This window comes from Lethenteron reissneri, chromosome 16 (genome assembly GCF_015708825.2).
Source record: "Lethenteron reissneri isolate LAM-NWPU_2019-01 chromosome 16, ASM1570882v1, whole genome shotgun sequence".
NCBI lineage: Eukaryota > Metazoa > Chordata > Hyperoartia > Petromyzontiformes > Petromyzontidae > Lethenteron > Lethenteron reissneri.
In genome coordinates, this window is record NC_083794.1 from 15,090,961 (window position 1) to 15,116,154 (window position 25,194).

The following is a 25,194-nucleotide window of genomic DNA, read 5'->3' on the forward strand; positions in this document are numbered from 1 at the left end:
CACCAGGTCTCCCCAAATAGACTCGTATTGTTCTGTACTTCTGTGCTCCCACGTCTGTGTCCCCCGCCGGCACCACTCTGTACCAACCAACGTGGCGAAGTATGGTCACAGAAACCCCACAAAACCCGCGCTCTGTGGGGAACCCTAATCCAGCAGTCGCCCGAACTGTCCCTCCTCTGTGGTCTGTCCACCTGCCCCTATTCCCTGCCCCCTGTCTCCTCTCCCGTTTCCCCTGTCCCCTGTCCGCTATCCCCTAACCCTTGTGCCCTGTCCCCTGGTCCCTATCCCCTTTTCCATCTTTCTCCTGTCTCCAGGGTCCCGAGCTGCTGGGCCCTGAGGAGGGAGCGGAGGAGGTCGACCAGAGCCTGGACAAGGAGGCCCGCAAGTGGGCCTCGAAGGTGGCACGAGACCACAAGGTCTCCGTGCACGCCCAGTGGGTGAGTCTCCCACCCACCCACCCAGTGAGTGAGTCTTTCACCCACCCACCCAGTGGGTGAGTCTCCCACCCACCCACCCACCCAGTGGGTGAGTCTCCCACCCACCCAGTGGGTGAGTCTCCCACCCACCCACCCAGTGGGTGAGTCTCTCACCCACCCACCCAGTGGGTGAGTCTCTCACCCACCCAGTGGGTGAGTCTCCCACCCACCCACCCAGTGGGTGAGTCTCCCACCCACCCAGTGGGTGAGTCTCCCACCCACCCACCCAGTGGGTGAGTCTCTCACCCACCCACCCAGTGGGTGAGTCTCCCACCCACCCACCCAGTGGGTGAGTCTCCCACCCACCCAGTGGGTGAGTCTCCCACCCACCCACCCAGTGGGTGAGTCTCCCACCCACCCACCCAGTGGGTGAGTCTCCCACCCACCCACCCAGTGGGTGAGTCTCCCACCCACCCACCCAGTGGGTGAGTCTCCCACCCACCCAGTGAGTGAGTCTCCCACCCACCCAGTGGATGAGTCTCCCACCCACCCAGTGAGTAAGTCTCCCACCCACCCAGTGGGTGAGTCTCCCACCCACCCAGTGAGTGAGTCTCCCACCCACCCAGTGAGTGAGTCTCCCACCCACCCAGTGGGTGAGTCTCCCACCCACCCAGTGGGTGGGAGACTCTCGTCTATCGTGCACTCCACTCTCATCCGTGCTCTCAGCCGAGAGGCTGCGACGTCCATCCCTTCATGTCATCAGTTGCGTTGAATGCCAAATTTTTCACGAGCGGTGTTTTTGCTGCAACGATAATAATCTAACAGGGGGGCTAGGCCTTCCAAATTGCCCCCCGACACTACACGGCTGTGACGGGCGCTCGCCGACCACACCGGCTGATGTGGGTCCCTGTCTGTACTGCGGCTGATGATGATGGTGCTGATGATGATGGTGCTGATGATGATGGTGCTGCTCTAGGTACTCGAGGGGCTGGAGGGGCAGATGGCGGGTGCGGGGGGCCCGGGGGGAGTTCCGGATCCGGCCGCCAACCTTGACATGGAGGCAAAGATGGAGGAAGCACGGGAGAGCATCCGGAAAGCGGAGGTGAGACGCTCGCTCGCTCGCTTGCACGCGCGCACACACAAAGACAAGGATCCCCCGTATAGTTTTCAACATTCTGCTGGGGCAAGTGCTCTTAGCGAGCACCTGTTAAGGCCAGCATGGTGCACGAGGGGTGGGGGGGTGGCCAGCCCCATTCTCGACCCTCTTTGTCTCCCTCGCGTGTTGAGGCTTGTACATTTCACCGGCTACTAAGTTACTAAGTTGGCCGCCGTGAGCGGGAATCAAACTCGGGCTGGCCGGGTTCGGTGCCACGGTGCACTCATCACTGCGCGACCGCTCCCCATGCGCACACCCACACACGCAGTGACGCACATCTACAGCATCGACACCGTGTGTGGCCTTAAACGGAAAATATATCGTAGGCAACGTTTCTGGAAATGGCCCTTCTTCATAGCACCTTTATGTGCAGTGTTATTTTATGCATTATTATAATTGACAAATGTGTTGTTTGTGTGTTGAGCGTGCTCCCCGTCAGCGTGTGATGTCTACTTCTAAAAGTGTCTCCCTATCATCTCTCCGTGTCTCTCCCTCCGTGTCTCTCGTTGTCTCTGTCTGTGCCTCGTCTCTCCATGTCTTTCTCCCCGTGTCTCTCTGCACACGTCTCTCTCCCCGTGTCTCTCCTCATGTTCCTCTGCCCCCGTCTCTCTCCCCGTGTGTCTCTGCTAACCGCTCTCAAGCGCAGGACTTCTGAATCGTTCTCGTGCCGCGAAACAGCCGTGGGGATGAGTAGCGAGCGCTCGGGAACCATTGCGGAGGTTTCAAATGAGACGCGGCGATTCCCCGTGGCATAATAACCCCACTGGTGTTATAATAATTATAATAACCCCGCTGGTGTTATTATTATAATGATTACGCTGCCTGTCGGCAGCGTCAGGAGTGACGATGGTTGGGTTTGGGTGGTGGTGAGCGCCAGCGGGGGGCGGTGGGTTGACGTCGGTGATGTCGGCGTTGTCGCGATGGGCGGTCTCGTTGGGATGTTGACTTTGGTGGGTGAGGGACGATTGTGCGATGTTGCTGCAGGGCAAGTCCGCAGCGGTGACTTGATGCGTATGGGTAGGCGATGTTGCTGTGACGATGATGGTGAATGTAGGCGTCACGAGTGACTCTTCAGTTTGGGTGGGGGGGGGTGTTGATTGGCTTATCGTCAGAGGCGGGCAGCGGTTGGGGATGTGTCCGTGGGGGGGAGGGGTGGTGGGGGGGCGTGTAGGAGGCTGTGAACGAGACGAGGCTTGACACTTAATTAGTGGAGCGAGTGGTGGCCGTGTGGAGTGGCGCCGCCGATTGATTGACTCCGTTAATCCTTGCGCTGCACTCAGCCCCCCCCCCCATACACTCACATAGAGACCCACGTGGGTCTATGGGTCTCTATGTGAGTCTATGAGTCTCTATGTGAGTCATAGAGTCTCTATGTAAGTCTATGGGTCTCTATGTGAGTTTATGGGTCTCTGCATCAGTCTTTCGGTCCAAAGTGTGAGTAGGATGAAGATGTTCTGATAGGGGTCTCGATGGGGTTTACGGTAAGGGGGCAGTGGGGGGCAGGTTTCCTTGGAAGCTGGCAGGGCGGAGTGGGGTAGGGTGCACCAGTGGTATCTCACCATCATCAGCCATAGTAAATCCACTGCTGGATGAAGCCACTCCCCAAGACGAGGGCGGCAGGTCAACTGCACGACGATGATAACGATGATGACGATGATGACGATGATACTGATGACGATGATGATGATACTGCTGACGATGATGACGATGATACTGATGACGACGATGACGATGATGACGATGATACTAATGACGATGATACTGATAACGATGATGACGATGATGACGATGATACTGCTGACGATAATACTGATGACGGTGATGACGATGACGATGATGAAGATGATACTGATGACGGTGATGACGATGATGACGATGACGATGATGACGATGATACTGATGACGATGATACTGCTGATGATACTGATGACGATGATACTGATGACGATGATACTGATGACGATGATGACGATGATACTGATGACGATGATACTGATGACGATGACGATGATACTGATGACGATGATGACGATGACGACGATGACGGTGATGATGCACACTCGAGAAACATTAAAACAAAATCGAAGTTTCCACCTTCCTCCCAATTATCCTCCCGTTGTGCTGCAATCAGTGGCACGGTGGAAGGAGGGGGGAAGGGGGGGAGTGATCCACTCACACGCAGCCCCCCCCCCACGGCTTTGGGTAATGGCCTCTTGGGGGCCAAGGGGGGTTCTTTCATTGGCTCAAACACACGGCGCTCTGCCCCCCCCCCCTCTCACCGCCCCCCTCTCTCACCGCCCCCCCTCCACGGTTTTGGAGATCAAGACCGTTAATAAATGGCTGACTAACGAGCTGGGGAGAGACAGTGGGGGGGGGGGGGGGGGGAGTGGTGAGGCGAGCTGGTGAGGGGTAAGGTGCAGTGATTTAGTTGAGTCGTAAGGTGGAGCGGTGAGGTGGAGCGGTGGAGTGGTAGAGCGGAGTGGTGGAGCGGTGAGGTGGAGCGGTGAGGTGGAGCGGTGAGGTGGAGCGGTGGAGTGGTAGAGCGGAGTGATGGAGCGGTGAGGTGGAGCGGTGAGGTGGAGCGGTGGAGTGGTAGAGCGGAGTGGTGGAGCGGTGAGGTGGAGCGGTGAGGTGGAGCGGTGGAGTGGTAGAGCGGAGTGGTGGAGCGGTGAGGTGGAGCGGAGTGGTGGAGCGGAGTGGTGGAGCGGAGTGGTGGAGCGGAGTGGTGGAGCGGAGTGGTGGAGCGGTGAGGTGGAGCCGAGTGGTGGAGCGGAGTGGTGGAGCGGAGTGGTGGAGCGGAGTGGTGGAGCGGAGTGGTGGAGCGGTGAGGTGGAGCGGAGTGGTGGAGCGGAGTGGTGGAGTGGTGGAGCGGTGAGGTGGAGTGGTGGAGCGGTGAGGTGGAGTGGTGAGGTGGAGCGGTGAGGTGGAGCGGTGAGGTGGAGCGGAGTGGTGGAGCGGAGTGGTGGAGCGGAGTGGTGGAGCGGTGAGGTGGAGCGGTGAGGTGGAGTGGAGTGGTGGAGCGGTGAGGTGGAGCGGTGAGGTGGAGTGGAGTGGTGGAGCGGTGAGGTGGAGCGGTGAGGTGGAGTGGTGAGGTGGAGTGGTGAGGTGGAGTGGTGAGGTGGAGTGGAGTGGTGGAGTAGTGAGGTGGAGCGGTGAGGTGGAGTGGTGAGGTGGAGCGGAGTGGTGGAGCGGAGTGGTGGAGCAGTGAGGTGGGGTGGAGTGGTGGAGTAGTGAGGTGGAGCGGAGTGGTGGAGCGGTGAGGTGGAGTGGTGAGGTGGAGCAGAGTGGTGGAGCGGAGTGGTGGAGCAGTGAGGTGGAGTGGAGTGGTGGAGTAGTGAGGTGGAGCGGTGAGGTGGAGTGGTGAGGTGGAGCGGAGTGGTGGAGCGGAGTGGTGGAGCAGTGAGGTGGGGTGGAGTGGTGGAGTAGTGAGGTGGAGCGGAGTGGTGGAGCGGTGAGGTGGAGTGGTGAGGTGGAGCAGAGTGGTGGAGCGGAGTGGTGGAGCAGTGAGGTGGAGTGGAGTGGTGGAGTGGAGTGGTGGAGTAGTGAGGTGGAGCGGTGAGGTGGAGTGGTGAAGTGGAGCGGAGTGGTGGAGTGGTGAGGTGGAGTGGAGTGGTGGAGTAGTGAGGTGGAGCGGTGAGGTGGAGCGGTGAGGTGGAGCGGTGAGGTGGAGCGGTGAGGTGGAGCGGTGAGGTGGAGCGGTGAGGTGAACACCGGTTTACGCTGCCACCAATGGAATCCGCCGTGTTCTCTGAGCGCCCAATCAGGAGAATGTCGCCAAGTGAAATATAAATATATAATCGTCAGATGTTGGCTTAAATAAATAACGAAGACATTTAATTAGGTCCCTCGCTTTTCAAATCGTTACTCACTGATTGGTAAGCGCCGTGCTGGGAGGAGATGTGAGGAGGCGTGGGGGAGGGGAGTGATTGTGGGTAATCTGGAGCCACCTGTGACCCCCCCCCCCACACACAAAGACAAAGTTCCCCCTATAGCCTTTACAGACTCTTGGGACAAGTGCTGTTAGCGAGTAGCACCAAGAGGGGGTGGTGGAGCCGCACGCACGCACGGGGGGGACATTCACACAAGACTCCGCACTTGTATACCCGCGGACACCTCGGCAGCGCTTGTGCCAGGCTAGGTGCGCTCTGAGACCCTCAGCAGTGGATAGACCACGTGTCATGGGAGATTTTTTGTCTCGCAGTGCATAGCCCGTATCACATGATGATGTAGGGGAAGGTATCCAGCAGTCGACAGACGATGTCTCGTGACGACGACGACGATCACGACGGCGGTGACACGCGGAGCTGCGGCCGCGTACGAGAGGGACGCTCTGCGAGTCTCGTCACCCACACGGCGCCCCGCGCCGGTGACGATCGCCGCCTCGCCTCGCTCGCCTCGGAGGCGACGCGGGGAAGGGAACCTCCGCCTCGCCACCGTGACGGAGGCGGCGTGACACGGCAGGAATACCAACGTGGGAGGCCCCCCACCCCCAGCCCCCCCTGCCCCTCCCCGCACGTTACCCCCCCCCCCCCCCATGCTACCCGCGTTCTGAATTGGAATGCGGTCCCTGGCTCTGGCTTGGGTTGTCGCTGCTGCCCACCGCTCCCCTCGCCCTCCTCCCTTCCTCGCCAAGCACCACCACCTCCCTCTCCTCTGCAATCCTCCACCTCGACACCCAAACCACACCACCAACACGCATCTCCCCTCCTCATCTTGGACCATCACCATCCCCGTCCCACCTGACACCACCTCCGCCCCTCCTCCATCCGTCCACCCCTCGTCCCGGGGCTCAGATGCACACCGATCCCCAGTCCAGTGATTCATCTGCCCCCCCCCTCTTCCAACTCGCAGCGATTTTGTGATTGGTCACGACTCGGCGTAGCGATTGAATTTCTCAGAGCCGCTTGTCGATAACGCACAACTCCCCATTTGCATCGCTGCTCGCGAATGTGCAATGGGGCTCCTTCGTACGGTCGTCATCAGGCACTCGACTCGCTCGTACACACGCTCCCACTCGCACGTACACACGCTCCCACTCGCACGTACACACGCTCCCGCTCCCACTCGCACGTACACACACTCCCACTCGCACGTACACACGCTCCCATTCGCACGTACACACGCTCCCACTCGCACGTACACACACTCCCACTCGCACGTACACACGCTCCCACTCGCACGTACACACGCTCCCACTCGCACGTACACACGCTCCCACTCGCACGTACACACGCCCCCACTCGCACGTACACACGCTCCCACTCGCACGTCCACACGCTCCCACTCGCACGTACACACGCTCCCACTCGCACGTACACACGCTCCCACTCGCACGTACACACGCTCCCGCTCCCACTCGCACGTACACACGCTCCCACTCGCACGTACACACGCTCCCACTCGCACGTACACACGCTCCCACTCGCACGTACACACACTCCCACTCGCACGTACACATGCTCCCACTCGCACGTGCACACGCTCCCACTCGCACGTACACATGCTCCCACTCGCACGCATCGCCATCGCTTCGAGGCACGCGTCGCCATCGCAATGCGGCGGGGGGGGGGGCTGTCCAGTGGCCCCCCCAGGGAGACCGTGTGGGCCCCCCTCATAGGAGGGTGGTGGGGGTGTCGGAGGGGGACAGGTGCCTGTCAGGCGGTGCAGTCGGCCACCACCGGCACTTCTATGGCCGCCATCGTGAATATCTGATTTGGGGTCTCCCCGTTCTTGCGGTTGGTTGTGACGGTGTTGTTGTGTGCGTGCACTCGTCCGTGTCTACATGCACGCGTGTGTGTGCATGCGTGTGTGTGCACGCGTGTGTGTGCATGCGTGTGTGTGGCAAGACTGCCCGTACGCACGACACGCATGCGTGACTTCCGGCTCGGAGAAATCTCTCTTCACTGCCCCCTCCCCGTCCCCCCTCCTTGCCGCCGCCACATCTCTCCCCTCCCCGTCTCTCCGTGTCTCCCTCACTCCCCCTCACTCCCCCTCATTGCTCATTTATTTCCTTGCTGCCGCATAGCTCCATTCTGCGATTTCTCGTGCTTCCCTCGCTCCCTTCGGCTTTCCCAATACCGTGTCCCTTCCCTCCCTCCCTCATTTGATTCTCTCCCCCCTCTCTCTGCTCCCAGCAACGCTTGCCTTGCACTGCACATTCATGAAGGGCAACGTGATCTGATTTACGCTGGATGTGCAATATTTGCGTTTTTAATTTGCCCTAAATTACAGAATTGTGGCTGTAAATTGCTCTGGCTGAGAGTAATAATGAATAAAGTGTGCGGAGGGGAGGGGTGGTTTCGCCGTGTGGGGTGGGGGTATTGGGGAATGCAGGGGATTGTGGGAGAAGCGGAGGTTTGTGGGTAGAGATGAGTACAATATTAATTGTATGAGTGTCTGCTATACGAGTTAGAAGAATGGAGGTGTGTGTATATGTGTCATGACGTGTGCTATGTATGTGCGTAGTTGTGAGCAGTAGTGGTTGATACGCTGCACTACGAACCAGGTGACCCGAGTTTGATTCCCACTCAAGACCAATAGCAGTGGCATACCGGGCGACCTGCCAGGTTACACCTATGACCTCTACAGCAGGCTGTGAATGCCGCGGGGCCATATTATTGCGCCTATTGGGAATAATAATAATAATGTTTACTTTTATTCAGCAACGTTCACACAAATTGCATCTCACAGGAGCCGAGGAACCACAGACGAGTGAAGGATCAGGAGCCGGGCGGCGAGCTGGCGCTACCAGCCGTTGTGCAAGCTCTGCAGTGCTTTACATATGAAGATGTTTCCAGCCAATTAATGAGTGTCTACACATATTTGAGGAAACCGTAGCACCCCGAGAAAACCCCACGCACGTGAAAGGCGCGGCACGTCGGTGCCGTACAGATGGTACCGACGGAGATTAGTCCGCACTTTGCCGCACCGCCGCCTCCTGGCCAGCCAGGGCACTGCGTCGATGCCCACGGGAACGGAGTTTTGCGAAACCTAATCGACCTCCTCGGCCAATCGCCAAGGAGGTGGCAGAGCCCCCCACCGCCCCCCTTCATTGCGGCGTTCTGAGCTGTGTTCACACCGAGTCGCTGGTCCGACTGGAGCAGTCGGCACGTGGCTGGCGGTTTACCTAGCCAGGGAGGTCTCCAGTGTTTATTGCCTCTCTGTCACGGCCGCCCCCCCACTCCCGCCCTCGTGAGAAATGCAGCGTGCGGCTGGTTTGTGTGCATGGTGCGATGCGGGGTGTGCGAGCGTGCATGTGCATGCGAGCGTGCACAGATGAGTGCATGTCTTTGTGCACGTGCGGCGCATGTGTGTGCGCGTACATGTGTGAGCGTGTGCATACGTGCGTGCATATGTGCGCCTACGTGCATGAGCATACTTATACGCTAGCACACGCGTGCTTGCATCTGTGCGCGTGAGTGCATACGTGCCTTGCCGTTCAAGCGTACCACTGCCAATTACAGCTGCCAGACAGAGAGACATGGGGCCCCACCTCTTCCTCACCCACCCACCCACCCACCACTCAACCCACACCATTAGTGGGGGGGGGGAAGTGCGTTGTGTTCGTGGTGACGCTTCGAGTGGGAGTGAGTATGAATGGGAATGGTTGAGGTGGCACTATCGGGAACACGGGGACGTAGCAATGTGGGACACGGACACGGACACGGGAAGATGAGAACACGGGGACGTGGGAAGATAGGATGTGTGGATGTGATGACACACGATCGTGGGAACATAGGAGGAGGGAATATGGGAACATAGGAATGCAGGAAGATGAGAACACGAACCAGGGAACTAGGGAACACGGAATCATGGGAATCCAGGGAGACGAGGACACGGGGACACGGTGCCAAGTCGGCTGTGTGTCTCTGACGGAGTGAGACCCTGTCATCTCCGCTCCCCCGCTCAGCGTCCCCGTGACCCCCGCGACGCCGCGACCCGCACCGCGCTTCCCCGCACCGACGCCATCACCTGCGGAGTCGCGAGTGGCACCGACTCCCCGTGATGGCAGAGAGAGAGACGTTCACTCGGCTCCAGTCTGCACGAGCATCTGGTCTCAACAAATCAGCTTAATGACTGCAGCGTTCCTGCGTGCGTGTTGTGTGTGCATCGTCTGCCAGTGCGTGCAAGCACCTATGCGTGCATGCGCACGTACGTGTGCACGTGTGTGTCGTGTAGCGTGCAGTAGTGTAACGGTTAGCGCGCTGCGCTACGAACCCAGCGACCCGAGTTCAATTCCCTCTCGCGGTCAACACCGGTGATGATTATCTGAATCAGTCTAGGCCTCCTTTAGATCGACTGAGCCTCAAATGAGTACCTGGTGCGATGTGTAAACAGGGAGACAAAGGCGGTTGGGCTTGGTGTTGGCCACCTACCCCCTCGTGTACCGTGCCGGCCTTTATATGTGCTCGCGAACAACACTTGCCCCAACAGTGTGTTCAAGGCCATATGGGGGGTGTTTGTGTTGTGTAGTGGCTGCACACATGCGTTTATTCGTGTGAGCGTACTTGTGTTCGTCGCGTGTCCATTCCTTGGTGGACATCTGTGCTTTGCGTGTGTTTGTGTGTGTACGTGCCTGCTTTCACAAAAGCTTCTTTTCATGTGCAAGTGCTCTCACGCTTGCGTGTGTGCGAGCAGACCTTGATAGGTGTGCACGCTAACAGCACTTGTATCAGTGGTCTATGAAAGGCTCGACTGGCGGTCGTGGCTATGCACGTGGCCTGTAATCCAGCACTCTGGACACAGCGAAGGTTGGTGGAATGCGCAAATGTTGTGAAACCCCTTCCCGTGGGCGTCGAGGAGGTGTTAGACCTCGGCTCGCCAGGAGAAGCCGGTACGGCTCCCACACTGATAAGTACTCATTTAATTGGCTGAAAAAAATCTTGCTACATAGAGGACTGCAGAGCCTGGGCAATCGTTTGTAGTACCGGCTTACCGCCTGGCTGCTGCAGCTGCTGCGGCCGCCTTCCCCGCTCATCTGTGGTTCCCCGGCGGGTGTGAGGTTGAGCGATTTTACTGAAGGACAGCGCCGCGTGCGAACGCGATCGAACGCGATTGCGACCGCCATTGTTCACCACGCGGCCGCTGCGTGTGGTTGCGCCCGCAGACGGACCGGCTCAAGGCCGCCGCGTGCCTCTCGCTGCTGCGGCGCGTCGGCGTCGACGCCGACCTCTGGCTCGACGGCGCCATGACCAAAGCGACGGCCGAGCTGGAGAGCGAGCGGCGCGCGAGCGAGGCGCGGCGCAACAACGGGGAACTCTCGCCCACGGTGAGGACTGCGCTGTTCCTGTGTTCCCTCCTTCCTGCGTTCCCTCCTTACCGCATAACCTCCTTCCTGTGTTCTCGTGTTGTGATGAGCGATTGCGAGGGGGATTTGCGTGCCAGTCTACTCGACGTTAGCAGTCAAACTCTTGACTCCACTCTGTGTTTTTAAATGTCAATGTTAAAGGGGCGCGTTCGGTTCTCCCAAACCATCATTAAGAGGTCAGCCAATTAGCGAACTCCGCGATTCGTTTTCTTTGACGTCCGTAGCCAATTACCATGCCTGGTCTTGCTCGGAGCGCCACGGTCTCTGGTGACGTCACTGAACGATCCCAGCCTGCATCTTCAGACTCTGATCTCATCACAGTCAGCCAGGCTTTAGTCTCTGGTGGGTAGATGATGATGATGATGGTGGTGATGACGATTGTGGTGATAATTGTGGTGACGATGTGGCGACGATGTGGCGTGATGTTCACGCATACCAGCGATGGCACACAGCAGGAGGAGGAGGGAGAGAAGGAGGGAGATGCAGGGATGAGGAGGAGCAGGAGGGAGACATGGGGGGAGGAGCAGGAGGAGTGAGCGGGGTGCTGGATCCATTCTAATTACGTGGGGCCGCTCGCTGCTGCCCGGGGGGGGGATGCGGCCCAAATGCCGAATCTCGGCTGGAATATGAATGAGGGTGGGGGGCCGCGTGACCCCGGTACAGCTGGGCCGGTGGGTGGGGGGAGGGGGGGGGATCTGGGGACCGCACGGCGGTGAAGGTGAGCGTGCACGCAAGTGTGCAGGTGTGCTCCTGTGCGAGTGCTTGTCGCGACACGTTCACGGTGGTTCTCGCGCACTTAAGGCCGAGTCGACTCAGGGGGAGGCCCCAGACCGGTTCAGATATGATGCTAATGATGATGCTGATGATGATGTTGCTGCTGATGCTGCCGCCCACGACCGCCCTGGGCTTCGTGCCGCGGCTGGAGGGCCGGGAATCTCAACGCGGCGCACCGTGGGCTTACCCAGCGGCAGCAGGGATGCAGTCGCAGGTCTCCCCGAGTCGGAGGGACGCGAGTCCCCGTGCGAGTCTACGAGTCCCTGTGCGAGTCTACGAGTCCCCGTGCGAGTCTACGAGTCCCCGTGCGAGTCTACGAGTCCCTGTGTGGCCACGGGAAATGACCGTGAGCCTGGACTTGGGACGGGGAGGCAGGGGGGCGGGGAAGGGGGGGGCCGCAGGGAGTGGACGGGGGGGGGTGTGCGGGCGGGGGAGGAGGAGGAGCGGCGACCTCCCCCTCGTTGTGGGGAGCCTCGTTCGATGGCGCGGTGATGGTGACGGGAGGCTGAGGAGGAGGGGGGTGGTTGGAGTCATCCCACGGAGACCCATAGACACACAAACTACTGTCCCTGATGCCCTCAATCGGAAGCCGCCATTGCCATTTGGCTGCAAAGAGGAGCGTCGTGCGCCCGGTGAGAGTGTGCCCGGTGAGAGCATGCCCAGTGAGAGCGTGCCCGGTGAGAGCGTGCCCGGTGAGAGCGCGCCCGGTGAGAGCGCGCCCAATGAGAGCGTTGCCGGTGAGAGCGTGCCCGGTGAGAGCGTGCCCGGTGAGAGTGCGCCCGGTGAGAGCGTGCCCGGTGAGAGTGTGCCCGGACCGCGAGAGGGTTGAATCAGTCGGAGGCCTCCTCCTCCTCCCTAGCAGCGACTTCACAATCGCAGCCTGTCCTCCCCTTCAGCGCGCCGCCACTCATCCCACCCATCCCCACACTCGCGTGACACTGACTCGCCACCCCCACACACTACCCCCACCCCTCCCATCGGCTCTCGCCCACTGTCTGCTGACGTTAATTAATGGACGAGTGAGCGGCATAGCAAATGGCTTCTCGTGCTCAGCTTAACTTCCTGCGTGACACGGAGTGGCACGGAGTGGCTCGCCGTGGCAGTGGCATATGACAAAGCAGGCAACCCAGGATGGGTTCTGATGCCACTCGCCACTGATGTTTGCCGTCGTTGGGAATCAAACTCGGATGGCCAGTTCACAAGACAGTGCGCCAACCATTGCACCACCAACTTCTGCCTCCCCATGCTTTTATATATATATATAAAAAAGCCCCCCCCCCGGTTTCCGATCGGGGGGGGCACCGCCGACAACAAGTTCGGCTCGTGGCCTTCTTGCAGCAGTAGATTGATCACAGCTGATGGTTAAAAAAATATACACAACAATCATCACCCCCACCCTCCCCCAACTGCGAAAACTTGGCAGGACCCTCCTGCTGGACGAGTCGCGAGACTCGGTGAGGCCTTGCTGGGCAAACAGGCATTGCGATGATCATAACGACGACGATAACAAAGTGGGAGGATGGTGCCGAGCGAAGCCGCTTCCTGCGCGTTTCCCCCATTAACGGGAGCCGCACTGCAGGCCCTCGCGCTCGGCCACTCAATTATTGACGAGCGCTGCTGCTGCTGCCGCCGCTGCTCTGCCAGACGCTGTGGGGAGGGGGTGGGCAGGGGGGTGCAGGGGGCTCGGCGGGTTGGGGGGGTCAACAGAAAAACCGAGCGATGGGAAGATGTGCGGGGGGCACGGAGGGGGGCGGGTGTGCGGCGGTATGGGTAGTGCGTAGTGTGTGTGCGTGTGTTGCCCATGTGTTGTGCTGTTGTTGTGAGACAAAATTAGCAATTACTTTGAGCCATGTAATTTTTATGGCAATTACAAATGTAATGAAATTACTTATTTAAATTACGTGCAATTGAAATACCGGAAGGGTGGCGCAGTGGTTATGCCCAATTACTGACGGGGAGGGCGTCTCTCGGTGTGTCCCCCCCCCTACTCTGCCTGCGGTATTCTCCCGTTTCTCCGGTTTACTTCCACGGCGAGAAATAATAATGCAGTGTAGCTGGTATTTGCCGAACGTCCCAATGCTGTGAAATTACCTGGAAATGGGATTGCATATGGGAACAAAAGTACTCTCTGGATGAACTTTCTGAGCCGAGCTCAGGCTTCTTGCCGGTGGAGGCCACTCGGCCCGTCCAGCTGCCTGGTGGCCCTGGGAGGACCTGGGGCGGGGGAAGGAGGGAGAGTAAATCATTGATGTAAGCCGTGATGTCTTCCAGCCATCGATCGCTTGGCTGGGTTGGAAGGCGGGGGGGGAGAGAGGGTGGAGGTGATGGCAGTGGAGGAAGAGGCAGGAAGGGAGGGAAGCAGTGGGAGGAGGGGGATGACGAGTTGGGGTTTGTGACGTCGCTTGGTCGCCGTGACGGCTCGAGGTGGCTCAGCCCCGAGGAGATCCTCCCCTCCCTCCCCTCCCTCCCTCTCCTCCCTCCCCTCCACCCCCCACCTTCCTCCCCTCCCTCCCGCACTCCCTCGGCACGGGCAGTTTGTGCGCTGACCTGAATATAATCCCGCTTCCTGCAGTGATGCGTGCATAAGGGTGTGCGTGCGCATTTATGTGTCTGTGTGCGTCTGGGTGTGTCTGGGAGTGTCTGTGTGCGTCTGCGTGTGTCTGTGTGCGTCTGTGTGTGTTGGGAGCGGTGGCGTAGCGGTTATTACGCTGCGCTACGAACCCGGCGACCCAAGTTTGATTCCCGCTAACGGCCACCAACACCAGTGACGATTATCTGAACCGGTCCTGGGCCTCTCCTAGGTCGACTCGGCCTCAAATTCAGTACCCGGTGTGCTGTGTAAACATCGCCACTCGGGAGACAAAGGTGGCCGAGCGTGGTGCCAGTCTTCATAGGTCCTGCTTACTAACAGCACTTGCCCCATCAGTCTGTTAATGGATATACGGGGGGATCTTTGTCTTGTGTCCATCTCTTGAGTCTGTAAATGTGCAATTTTTTTAACACAGGTGCTAAACACAAGGACCCAAAGGACCAAAATCACAAACGGTTAGCAACAAGCAGCACTCGTCACAGTTGTAATGGATTCGAGTGTAACGCATTACGTGAATCGGGCAAGAGCTTGGGAAAAGCGACATTGGGAGGGAATTCCAAATCCCGAATGTCTCCCCTGCCTCTCTCCCCGTCTGCAGCGTCTCAAGACCGCGGTTTCCACCGATATGAAACGTCCATACTTCACCGTGCCCATGTACTGATACCCCCTGGCTCCCTGCCCCTCCCCCACCAGGAGGAGCTGTCGCTGGGAGGATACTACGACGGCGAGGAGTTTGAGTCGGACACTCTGGATGAGAGTGGCTCCTCGCCCTCGGGGACCTGGCGGCAGTACCCACAGACGTGCCGCGTCCTCTACTCCTATCAGGTGCGTCAAACATCTACGCACACACACATAGACACGCACACGCATAGACACGCACACTTATGCACATACACACATGAACATATACACAAGCACGCACACGTGTGCACACACACATACTCAAGCGCACACACACATACACGAGCATGCACTTACACATGCACACACATACGCGCACTCGGGCACACACGCACGTGCAGATGGAACAGGAGGAGTCCACGCTCTGTTGTACCGCTTTCTCCTGGCAACCCAGGGTATGGCACTTCCTCAACGCCCACAGCAGCAAGGGAGATTCGCAACATCTGTGCGGTGATCCACCAACCCTCGCTGCTTCGTCCACAGCGATGGACGATTACAGGCAGCCACGTGCAGCAGCGTAGCCACCGTCGCGTGTGTGTGTGCGCGCGTGTATGCGAGTGTGTGTCCGCGTGTATGCGCGTGTGTGTCCGCGTGTGTGCGCGCGTGTTATTTATTTCTGTGCCGACCCTCTGCTTGCTCGGGCAGCGCCGAGTCGTAAATCCGGGTGCCACAGCCGCTGGGCGCACATCGCTCGAGTGGCCGCACTCGGCCTGGCGAGCTACGGAGCGCTGGCACGGCGGCGCTAACACGGCGGCGCTAGCACGGCGGCGCTAGCACGGCGGCGCTAGCACGGTGGCGCTGGCACGGCGGTGCTGGCACGGCGGCGCTAGCACGGTGGCGCTAGCACGGTGGCGCTGGCACGGCGGCGCTGGCACGCTGCGCGACGGACGCCGAGACCCGAGTTCGATTCGACCTAGGGGGGCCTCCCCTAGGTCGACTCGTCCTCATGAGTAACTGGTGCGGTGTGTAAACATCAGCACCGGGGAGACAAAGGTGTGTGCTGTGCCGGCCTTCGTAGGCGCTCGCTAACAGCACTTGCCCAACAGTCTGTTAAAGGTTATACTGTGCATCTTTGTCTTTGTGTGTATTTGCGGAGTTGTATGTGTTCGTGTGTTTATTTGTCCTCGTGTGTACACATGTGTTTGCGTACGTGTGCATTTGTGTGTGCAGGACGTGCGTGCGTAAGTGCGTGCGTGCGACTGGAGGAGCATATACTGGAATGAAAGAAATGGGAGTGGCAATGAGAAATAGAGAGGCAAGAACAATAAGAGAGAGGAATACGGGGAGAGGGAGGAAGAGTTAAAGGCAAGCTCTGATAGTTGACAGTGGAGGAGCAGTGGTGCTGCCATATTTAACCTCTCTGTATCAACCCGATTGAAACATCAGGTGTGAAGTAAGCTGCAGATGTACCAAGACGGGGCGAGGGAGAGACAAGGAGAGCCAGAGAGCACGACAGGGCACAGGGCGAGAGAGAGAAAGAGGAGAAAACGAGAGTGGGAGGGAGAGAATGGGAGTTAGAGAATTAGGGTGCAAGAGGGAGAGAAAACCAGAGAGGGAAAGATTGAAGGAGCCAGAGAGCCAGAGAGAGGAAGAGAAGCAAGAGAAGCAGGAAGAGAAGCAAGAGAAGCAGGGAGAGAGAGCGAGAGAAGCAGGGAGAGAGAGCGAGAGAAGCAGGGAGATAGAGCGAGAGAAGCAGGGAGAGAGAAGCAGGGAGAGAGAGCGAGAGAAGCCGGGAGAGGGAGCGAGAGAAGCAGGGAGAGAGAAGCAGGGAGAGAGAGTGAGAGAAGCAGGGAGAGAGAGCGAAGCCCGGGTCCCGGCAGGGCGCTGTCTGCGTGGGGTAATAAATCCTGGGCCTGCGCCCGACGGGCCCGGGCGTCTGGCAGCGCGAGCTGCACTGCCAGGCCGGAGCTGGCGCCAGCGGCAGCCGTGCCGTGCCGCCCCGCTCCTCGTTATTTATGCCACATGGTGGGGTTATGTGCGGCGTGTGTGCGGTGCGTGTCTGTGTGGTGCGTGTGGTGTGTGTTGTGTGTGTGGTTTGGTGTGTGGTGTGTGTGTGTGCGGCGTGTGCGGCATGTGTGTGGTGTGTGTGTCTGTGGCGTGTGTGTGTGGTGTGTGTGTGGTGTGTGGTTTGGTGTGTGCGGCGTGTGTGTGGTGTGTGTGTGTGTGGTGTGTGTGGTGTGTGTGTGTGTGGTGTGTGTGGTGTGTGTGTGCGTGGTGTGTGGTGGGTGCCAGCGTGTGTTGCAGTCTGTGTTGTTTGTGATGGGTGTACGATGGGTGCGGTGTGCATGGGGGTAGAGAGGATACACGGCGCAGGTGTAGTATGTGGGGTGTGTGTGGTGTGGGTGTAGGGTGAGGGTGAGGGTGTTGTGGGTGGTATGTGCCTGGCAGTGTTTGTTGGGCCATAGAGTGGGTATGGTGAGCGTACGTTGTGGATGAGTGTGTTGTTTGTCGAGGTGGGAGGCTGTCAGGGTTAGGAAGGTATCAGGGTTAAGAGTGTGTCAGGGTTAGGAGTGTGTCAGAGTTAGGAGTGTGTCAGGGCTGGAGTGTGTCTGGGCGGGAGTGTGTCTGGGCGGGAGTGTGCCAGTCGCTCATTAGCTGGCGGTTGTCAGAAGGGATGAGCAACAGGGATGCGCATCCCCGTGCATCGTGGCACGCGCGCAGCCCACGGTGATGAAGAACAGAAGCCCCCGCACGCGTACACGCTCACACGCACGCAGCAGTAACGTCGGGCGTTCGCCACTTAGTAGCCGTGATTTCACCACGGCGCGAGTGCCAGGGTAGGTGCACCCTGAGGTCACTTGAAGTGTCGAAAGCTTGCTGACAGGAGATCACGGAACGGACCCGGGGTGCCGCGATGACCGGCAGATGCACGAGCGGCTGTGCTACTAACTGTGCCGCCTCGCTGCGTTTTAGCCGCCCGGCGCTCCGCTCGTTGTTGTGAGCGTCGCTCCCCTGCCCTCCGTTGTTGTTGCAGGGCGACTGTCTTCGTGCGTAGCGATTGCGTACGTGTGCGTCCGTGTAGGTAGGCAACACGGGGTGCTTTTGTCTTTGTCTGTGCAGGCGAACATGCCGGATGAGTTGACGATTGACAAGGATGAGATGCTGGAGATCATCGAGGACGGGGACATGGAGGACTGGGTCAAGGTGAGGACGTCCCACGATTCACGTGTCCCATGGCCCGGACGTTCTGCCATCCGTGCGAGCTGAATATCAAATCCTCCACACATTGTAGCTGGCATTGGCCAAACTGACAAATAACCTACAAATCACTCCACTAGGATTTCACACAGCAGCAGCAGCAGCGTCACCCCCCACCACCGCCCCGACTGCCAAAAGCTTGACAGGACCCTCCTGAAAAAGAGGCTTGAGGTTCACCGAGACTTTCTGAACATGTCACACGATCTACAAGTCTCATGAGCACCCATCCTTACATCACACCATCCCACATCACATCATCACAGGTGCCACCACCACCACCACCACCACACTTGAGCTCATTGCCATTTGTTCTGTGTCCATGCGTGTGTGGTGTGTGAATGTTACGTGCGGTGTTTATGTGGAGTTCTATGTGCGGTGTGTGTGTTGTGTGTGTGGAGTTCTATGTGTGGTGTGTGTGTGGTGTGTATGGTGTGCTATGTGTGTTGTGTGTGTGGATGTTATGTGCGGTGTGTGTGTGGTGCGCATGGTGTGCTATGTATGCTATGTGTGCTCTATATGGGGTGCGTGGTGTCTGTGTGAGCGCAGGGCCGGAACGCGGCAGGCAAAGTTGGCTACGTGCCGGAGAAATACCTCCAGCCGCTGGAGCCCGGCGGGGGGGGCGGGGGGCCCGGGGGGGGGTTCGGGGGTGGCGGCGGGGCCGGCGGTCTGCGTGGCAGCACGTCGGCGGACGTCATCTCCTACACGTCGGGCAACTCCATCGAGCCCGAGCTGCCCACCGAAGCCTCGCTCGGGGGTGAGCGACCGTACGGAGACGCCGGTCCCCCCCCCCACCCCCTCCACCCCGACTGCCCCCCCGCCCCTCGATAGCCTGAGCGTTGTAGAGAGCCAGGTCGATCGCTTGCGCTCGTCCTGGGACCCTCTTCACCGTCCAACCCGTCGACTTGTCGCCGGGCTTCAACCAAATGAACTTGCCAAATATGAAGCTTCACTCTTTCCTGAAGGTCGACGAGACGAAAGACGGCGATCCACCCCCGATAGCCTGAACACAACGCAGGTGCTGTTTGCGAGCACCTGTCCAGGCCAACACGGCACACTGGTAGCGTGGTGTGGTCAGCACCACGCCCGGCCGCCTTTGTCTCCCCAGTGCTGATGCCTCCTACGCACTGCATCAGGTACTAATTTCAAGGCTAAGTGGACGTCAGGCGTGAAGCCGGGGACCAGGTTCGGAGATATTCGTCACCGATGTCGGCCGTGAGCGGGAATCGAACTCGGCTCGCCGGGGTTGGTAGCGCAGCTCACCGAGCGCGACCCTGCCGCTTCCCTGTGCGTACAACACACGCACAGACATGCGCACACGCGCAGACATGCGCACACGCAAGACATTGGCTGGAGCGGGAGGGTGGACACTCCTGGACTTGGGAGAATTGCCGGAGCACGGAGATGTAGGGGTAGCTGGCAGAGGGAGCCAAGGGGAGGGAGGAATTTCTGGACGGCGAGGGGACAGATTGGCTACGTCCTGTGGGAGAGAAGTTCTACAGACATACATACAGAGGGACTGCAGGAGCGAGCAGTTGGCTGTGCTCAGCACCACGGAGAGCGCCCAGGCCCTGCTGCTGCTGCTGCTGCTGCTGCAGTGGCGGCTATTGATCTGTGGGCAGCCGTGGCGGAGATCGCAGCCACGGCCAGAGACGGCATTGACGCACTAAGTGGGGCGCGTGTACGTACGTGCGCATGCGTGCGCGTGTACGTGGCGACGCGTGATGTCGCTGCGCTAATGCAGCTCCCGAGCGCCGAGGCACATTCCCCGCAGAGAACCACGCTTCTCCGCTTCTCCGCTTCCCCCGCGCCACCCCGCCCTTACTCCCTCCACAGTGGTGCGCACTGATGCGTGTGTGAGAGTGCGTGCGAGCGCGTGCGTACGAGCGTGTACGTGTAGGAGTGTGGAGAGTGAGTGTGTGTGGAGGGTGTGTGTGTGTGTGGAGTATGAGTGTGTGTGGGGAACAGTAGTGTCGTGGACAGCGCGCTGCGCTACAAACCCAGCGAGTTCAATTCCCGCTCACGGCCAACACCGGTGACAATTATTTGAACCAGTCCTGGGCTTACCCGACGCAGCTTCAAATCAGTATCTGGAGCAATACGTAATCATCGCTACTCGGGAGACAAAAACAGCCGGGCGTGGTGCTGGCCACACTTCCCCCCCTGGAGTGCCGTGCCGGCCGTCATAGCCGCTCGCTAGCAGCACTTGGCCCAACAGCCTGTTCGAGGCTACACGGGGGACCTTTGTTATTGTCACGTGCGCGTACAGCCCCTCGGCTGCGATCGCTTGGCGCTGCTCCACTCGTCGCCTTCCCTTCCGCTCGGCGGTTTGGGGGGTGGGGGGCTGCGCTCTCCGTGTATTGCCGACTCGCTGTTTAATCCGCCGCCGGGCTGAGCCGCGTGCATTGTGCTGGGCGGCGTGGGGATTTGCACCCAATGAAGTATTTAGCGCTCTTTAAATATTTACGACGTCGCTTTGTTGCGAGGACTTTCCGAGTCTTACGGACGCAGAGAGACGCGGCGGGGGGGGAGGGCCGGTGCGGGGGTAATGGAGGGGTGGAGGGTGGGGGCCGTGCAGAGCAGAGTGGAGGAGTGGGGGCTGGGGGGAAACAGAAGAGGTCTCCTTGCCTGTCCCCCCCGCCCCCCACCGCATTGGGAGTTTGAATTTCGGTCAAAACTGAAAACGCCGTCGCCGGGCTCCGGTGGATGCCACCGCGTGGAGCCCGCCGTCGCGCCGCCTATTTTCTATTCTCAGCTAGCCGGGCACGGTGCTAACCGCACCGCTGCTCCACGCAGAGCTGTTGCGCTGACGGACGATCCCGCGATTCGACGCCAGTCGCTCTCTCGCCGTCGCCGTTCAGCCACCTCCTCGTAGCTCTCTGACAGTTACTGCCACGGTCGTTGTTCGTGTGCTTCTTCACACTTCGGTATCTTTTCCCCGAGTCGAATACGTCGTGTGTAGTGACGCCATCAAAGGGCGGCTGCCCTTTGACCCTGTCATCATGGGCACAGTTTAATTCGTATCGGGTTATCGTGACCCCCACGTTACGCACGGACGGACGAACACAGCTGCCGCGTCAACGCGGTCTAAACTCGCGGGCGCAAGCGCAACGGCGGCGCCACCGCTCCCCCTCCCACGTGCCTGCCCCTCCCCTTCCCGCCGCAGCCCCGTCGGCCGAACCCCCGAGCGCCGGGCCGTGACCCCCGTCCGTCTGCGCGCGATCCCCCTTCCCGCAGTGTGGCTGGCACGGGCGCTGTACGACTACGAGGCGCAGACGGAGGACGAGCTCTCTTTCCCCGAGGGCGCCATCATCCGCATCCTGCACCGCGGCGGAGCCGACGAAGAGGTGGAGGAGGGCGACGTGGACGACGGCTTCTGGAAGGGCGAGCTCAACGGCCGTGTCGGCCTCTTCCCCTCGCTCGTCGTCGAGGAGATGAGCTCCGGCGCCGGCGCCGAGGGCAGCAGCGGGGGCAGCAGGAGCCCCGACGAGGAGCGCCGGCCGTCCCCGCTGGTGCGTGCTGCCCCCCCCCCCCCCCGCCCCACCCCCTTACTGTGACTGCGGGACTAGCGCCGTCGTACTGGTCGGGTACCGGTCGGGTACCAGTGGGGAATTGTTGAACTGCCAATGACGACCACTGTGTGTGTGTGTGCGCGTGTCCCATAGTCGCCCGCCGCCGGCCTGTCCCGCTTGTTGAGGCCGGTTTCACTGGCGCACAGCGGCCCCCCGAGCCCCGAGGTGCCCCGGCCGGCCCGGCCCCCGCGGCCAGCCTCCGCCATCATCGGTGAGTGCCCCTGCCGCTGCAGCAGCAGCAGCAGCGCATGAATCGTGCGGTGCACCCAACACGCTGATCTTGCAGCAGGCCAATCGCACACCGTATGCGCCATCTGGGGTCTCCACGGATCCAAACATTTTATTCCCTGGATGTACTGGTCTCTGTCATATGAATGTCGAGTTTGCAAATCTGGCTCCGAGTCATAATGCATCTTTGTGGACTGAGACGCTATGACTTTGACCGGACGTTTGAAGAACACAGTGATGATGATGGTGGTGGTGGGTTTGTTCGTGACGAAGGCAGAGCTGACGACGACGATGACGACGACGATGGCTGTTGTTAGCGAACCCCGCCCCGACAGCTCTGAGTGCGTGGGGCTTGAGGCTCACTCGCTCTGAGCACCTCATCGTCGCTTTCATTGCCTCCGCGGAGCCCCCCCCCGCTCCTCATGAACCGCCACCCCCACCCCACCCCGTGCCAGCCTCTGAGATGTGTAGAGAGGACAGGGTACTGGGGGAGAGAGAGAGATGGGGGAGGGAGATGGGGGAGGGAGAGAGGGAGATGGGGATACAGAGATGGGGCTCATCTCCCTCCAAGGAGCTTGGAGGGAGATGAGGGGAGTGATGGCGATGGGTTGGCAGGGATGAAAACGAAGACTTCTCGGTGGCCCTGCAGGGGGGGGGGGGCGGGGGTCACCCGCAACGTCGTTTTGTCGTTTCCCCGACGTCGCTATCGGCGGCTCGTCGTGAGACCCCTCGCGCAACTCTCACAGAGCAGCGCAACGGCCCACGGAAGCGGATATTACAGAGCTGGCTCGGATGGAGGAGAGGCAAGGAGTTGAATGGAGAAAGGGAGAGAGGCGGGAAGGGGGGAGGAGGGGAAGGGTGGGAGGGGTAAGGAGGGGGGGGGGTTGTGGGGGCCCACGAGGCGAGCGTCGCTTGGGAGAGGGCGGAGGCGGTGACATTTGTCAGGATTTCATTTCCCGTTGCTCGCCGTGGCGATGAGCGCCGCGCCTGGCACGAGAGACGGTACGAGCAGGCGGCTCTCCCCCCGCGCTTGCGCTGGAGGAGAGTCGCGCGCCGCCCGGCTCAGATTTGTTTCAGCGGCGTTCTTCGTCACGATCGCCACGACTCGTCCCGGAGCAAATATAAAAATACACCTTCGCTCGTTGCTGAATAATGTGAACCAAGCACGAGACGGTGATTACGCGCTCGCTCAGACGCGAGTTTTCCGCTTGGATTAAATTTAACATGAAACCGAACGCGTTTTTTTACTTAAATATATTTATTGTTTGGCGATGCGATTGGTTTCGTAAAGTTGCCGGCGTGCTGCCTGCGACAACCGTCGGGCGATTGTCGATGTCACGGTCACTCCAGGGTAGACGATGCCCGGTAAACGCGCCCACCCACTATACCACCGACGTTGCTGCACATCGTACTTAGCGTCCATGTGGTGGGAACCGTTGGCTGAAGTTCAACGATTACTGGGCGCCTCTGCTCCGTTCGCCTTACGCTCTTACAATCCAGTTCGGGTGACGGCCTCGCGGAGACAAACGGCCCTGGTAGCATCCTGTCCTCACGTCTGCCACAGAGATGTGGAATTTCTCTCCACTGGCTCTGAGCCACGACTGGAGGTGATTCGCTCCCTCTGCTCATGAGAACAACGGAGACTGTGACTCGACCCTTGCCCCATTGAACCCCAGTTCGATTCCGGGCCACGGCTAACATCAGTGGCAAGTGATGTCCACAACGTGCTTCACCAACCCCCCCACCCGCACCGACCAGCATGACGAAGTAGAGTCAAACAACCCCCACGAGCGACACAGCATGGGGAGCCCTTCATCCAGCAGTGGATAAACTACAGAGCCGTACATGCAGGGGCGTGACCCGGGGCTCGAACGCCGACTCTTGGAGGATCTGGCGCAATATTCCGTGAGATGGGCAGACTCGGCAGACTCCGGCGTGCATCTCGTCCGTGTGTGTGGGCGGCTCTCCATGTCCACACGCCCCATCGTGCAGTTGCCTCGCCACCCACAGCTTCGCAAGATTTTTTAATTGACTCAAACTTATTATCGATTCCAGTTCCCCCCCTCCCCTTCCTCCTCCCCCCTCTTGTTGTTTGTTGTTGTTGTTATTGCTATTTGGTGCCTTCGTCATTGAGTGCAACTCTAATGAGATCTCGCCGGGGCTGGAGCCAGGCCGGCGCTATTGGAAGATCATTAACGAGATGCTGCCTGCTGATTAATCACGTCCCCTGGGCAACCCCCCACCCACAATCCACCGCCCCCTCCTCGGATGGTCTAAGACGCGACCGACGTTGCGTGCTCCGAGCGCGAGTCCCCTCCGCACGCAACACCTCCATGCCTGCCGTGCCGGGAGCAGGCTCAAGGAATCCGCGCCCGCATCCCCACACCCCTCCATGGAGCGGCCCCCCTACAGTCCACGGCTTCTCTCCTCCGCCATCCCCCCCAGCTACTCGGGTTAGCCGAGCAGAGGCGTTCGTGTTCAAGTTTCGAAGAAATATCAAAAACTCGGTGGTGATAACCTCCACGCCCCCCCCCTCCCACGTGGAGATGATCATGGGAAGGCCCTGCACCGGTTTAGATATTCATCCCTGGTGTTGGCCGTGAGGAATGGGATCGAACTCGGGTTTGTCCGAGTTCGTAGCGCATGGCACCTACGACAGCCCCACCGCTCGCTCCCCCACCCTAACCACAACCTCAACCACCACCACCGCTACCATCGAGATGGCTGCGCCAAACGCAGCGAGTGTTGATAGTGGAGTGCGATGACACTCACCACGTCGCTCACCGTGCCTTGTGCCGCGTTCTCCGCGTTGTATGACCACGCAAATTGCTATTTTCTGGATATTGACCGGAGAAACACATTTCAGTTGTTATCCATATAGGGGGCGCCCCCCCCCCCACTCCGAGGAAGTTTCCCCAAATCTAACCTCGCTATGAACTCGGACATCTGGGTTCAATTCCCGCTCGGGACCAATATCAGTGAGGAATATCTGAACCGGTCCTGGGCCCTGCCCTAAGTCGACGCAGTCTTAAATGTGTACCCATTGTTGCAGTGTGCACATTGCCACTGTGTAACGGTGATGTGAAATGTGAGCAGGTGTTGAAGCTACGCGGGGGATCTTTGTCTTTGTTGTGTGAATCTCAGCTGGATCTAGCGGATGCGCCAACGGAGACATAGGAGGCGCGTTCCGGCTCCCGCCCGTACAGAGACCCTCGCTGCGGCCGGTACGACGCACCTGCCGCTCCGCGTGAACCTGCACGCACGCACGCACGTAC

At 59.6% G+C, this 25,194-nt stretch overlaps 1 protein-coding gene across 1 annotated transcript in view; it reads left to right on the forward strand.

Moving 5' to 3' along the window:
• The window catches only part of LOC133343066 (F-BAR and double SH3 domains protein 2-like), a 65,682-nt gene that overhangs the window by 36,324 nt on the left and 4,164 nt on the right, over window positions 1–25,194 (forward strand). The window contains exons 11-19 of the mRNA XM_061552533.1: window positions 315–437; window positions 1,393–1,518; window positions 10,679–10,840; window positions 14,937–15,068; window positions 17,985–18,068; window positions 18,669–18,876; window positions 21,357–21,631; window positions 21,785–21,902; window positions 25,064–25,143. Of these exons, the coding sequence (XP_061408517.1) occupies window positions 315–437; window positions 1,393–1,518; window positions 10,679–10,840; window positions 14,937–15,068; window positions 17,985–18,068; window positions 18,669–18,876; window positions 21,357–21,631; window positions 21,785–21,902; window positions 25,064–25,143 (1,308 nt within the window). The remainder of the gene's footprint in view (window positions 1–314; window positions 438–1,392; window positions 1,519–10,678; window positions 10,841–14,936; window positions 15,069–17,984; window positions 18,069–18,668; window positions 18,877–21,356; window positions 21,632–21,784; window positions 21,903–25,063; window positions 25,144–25,194) is intronic.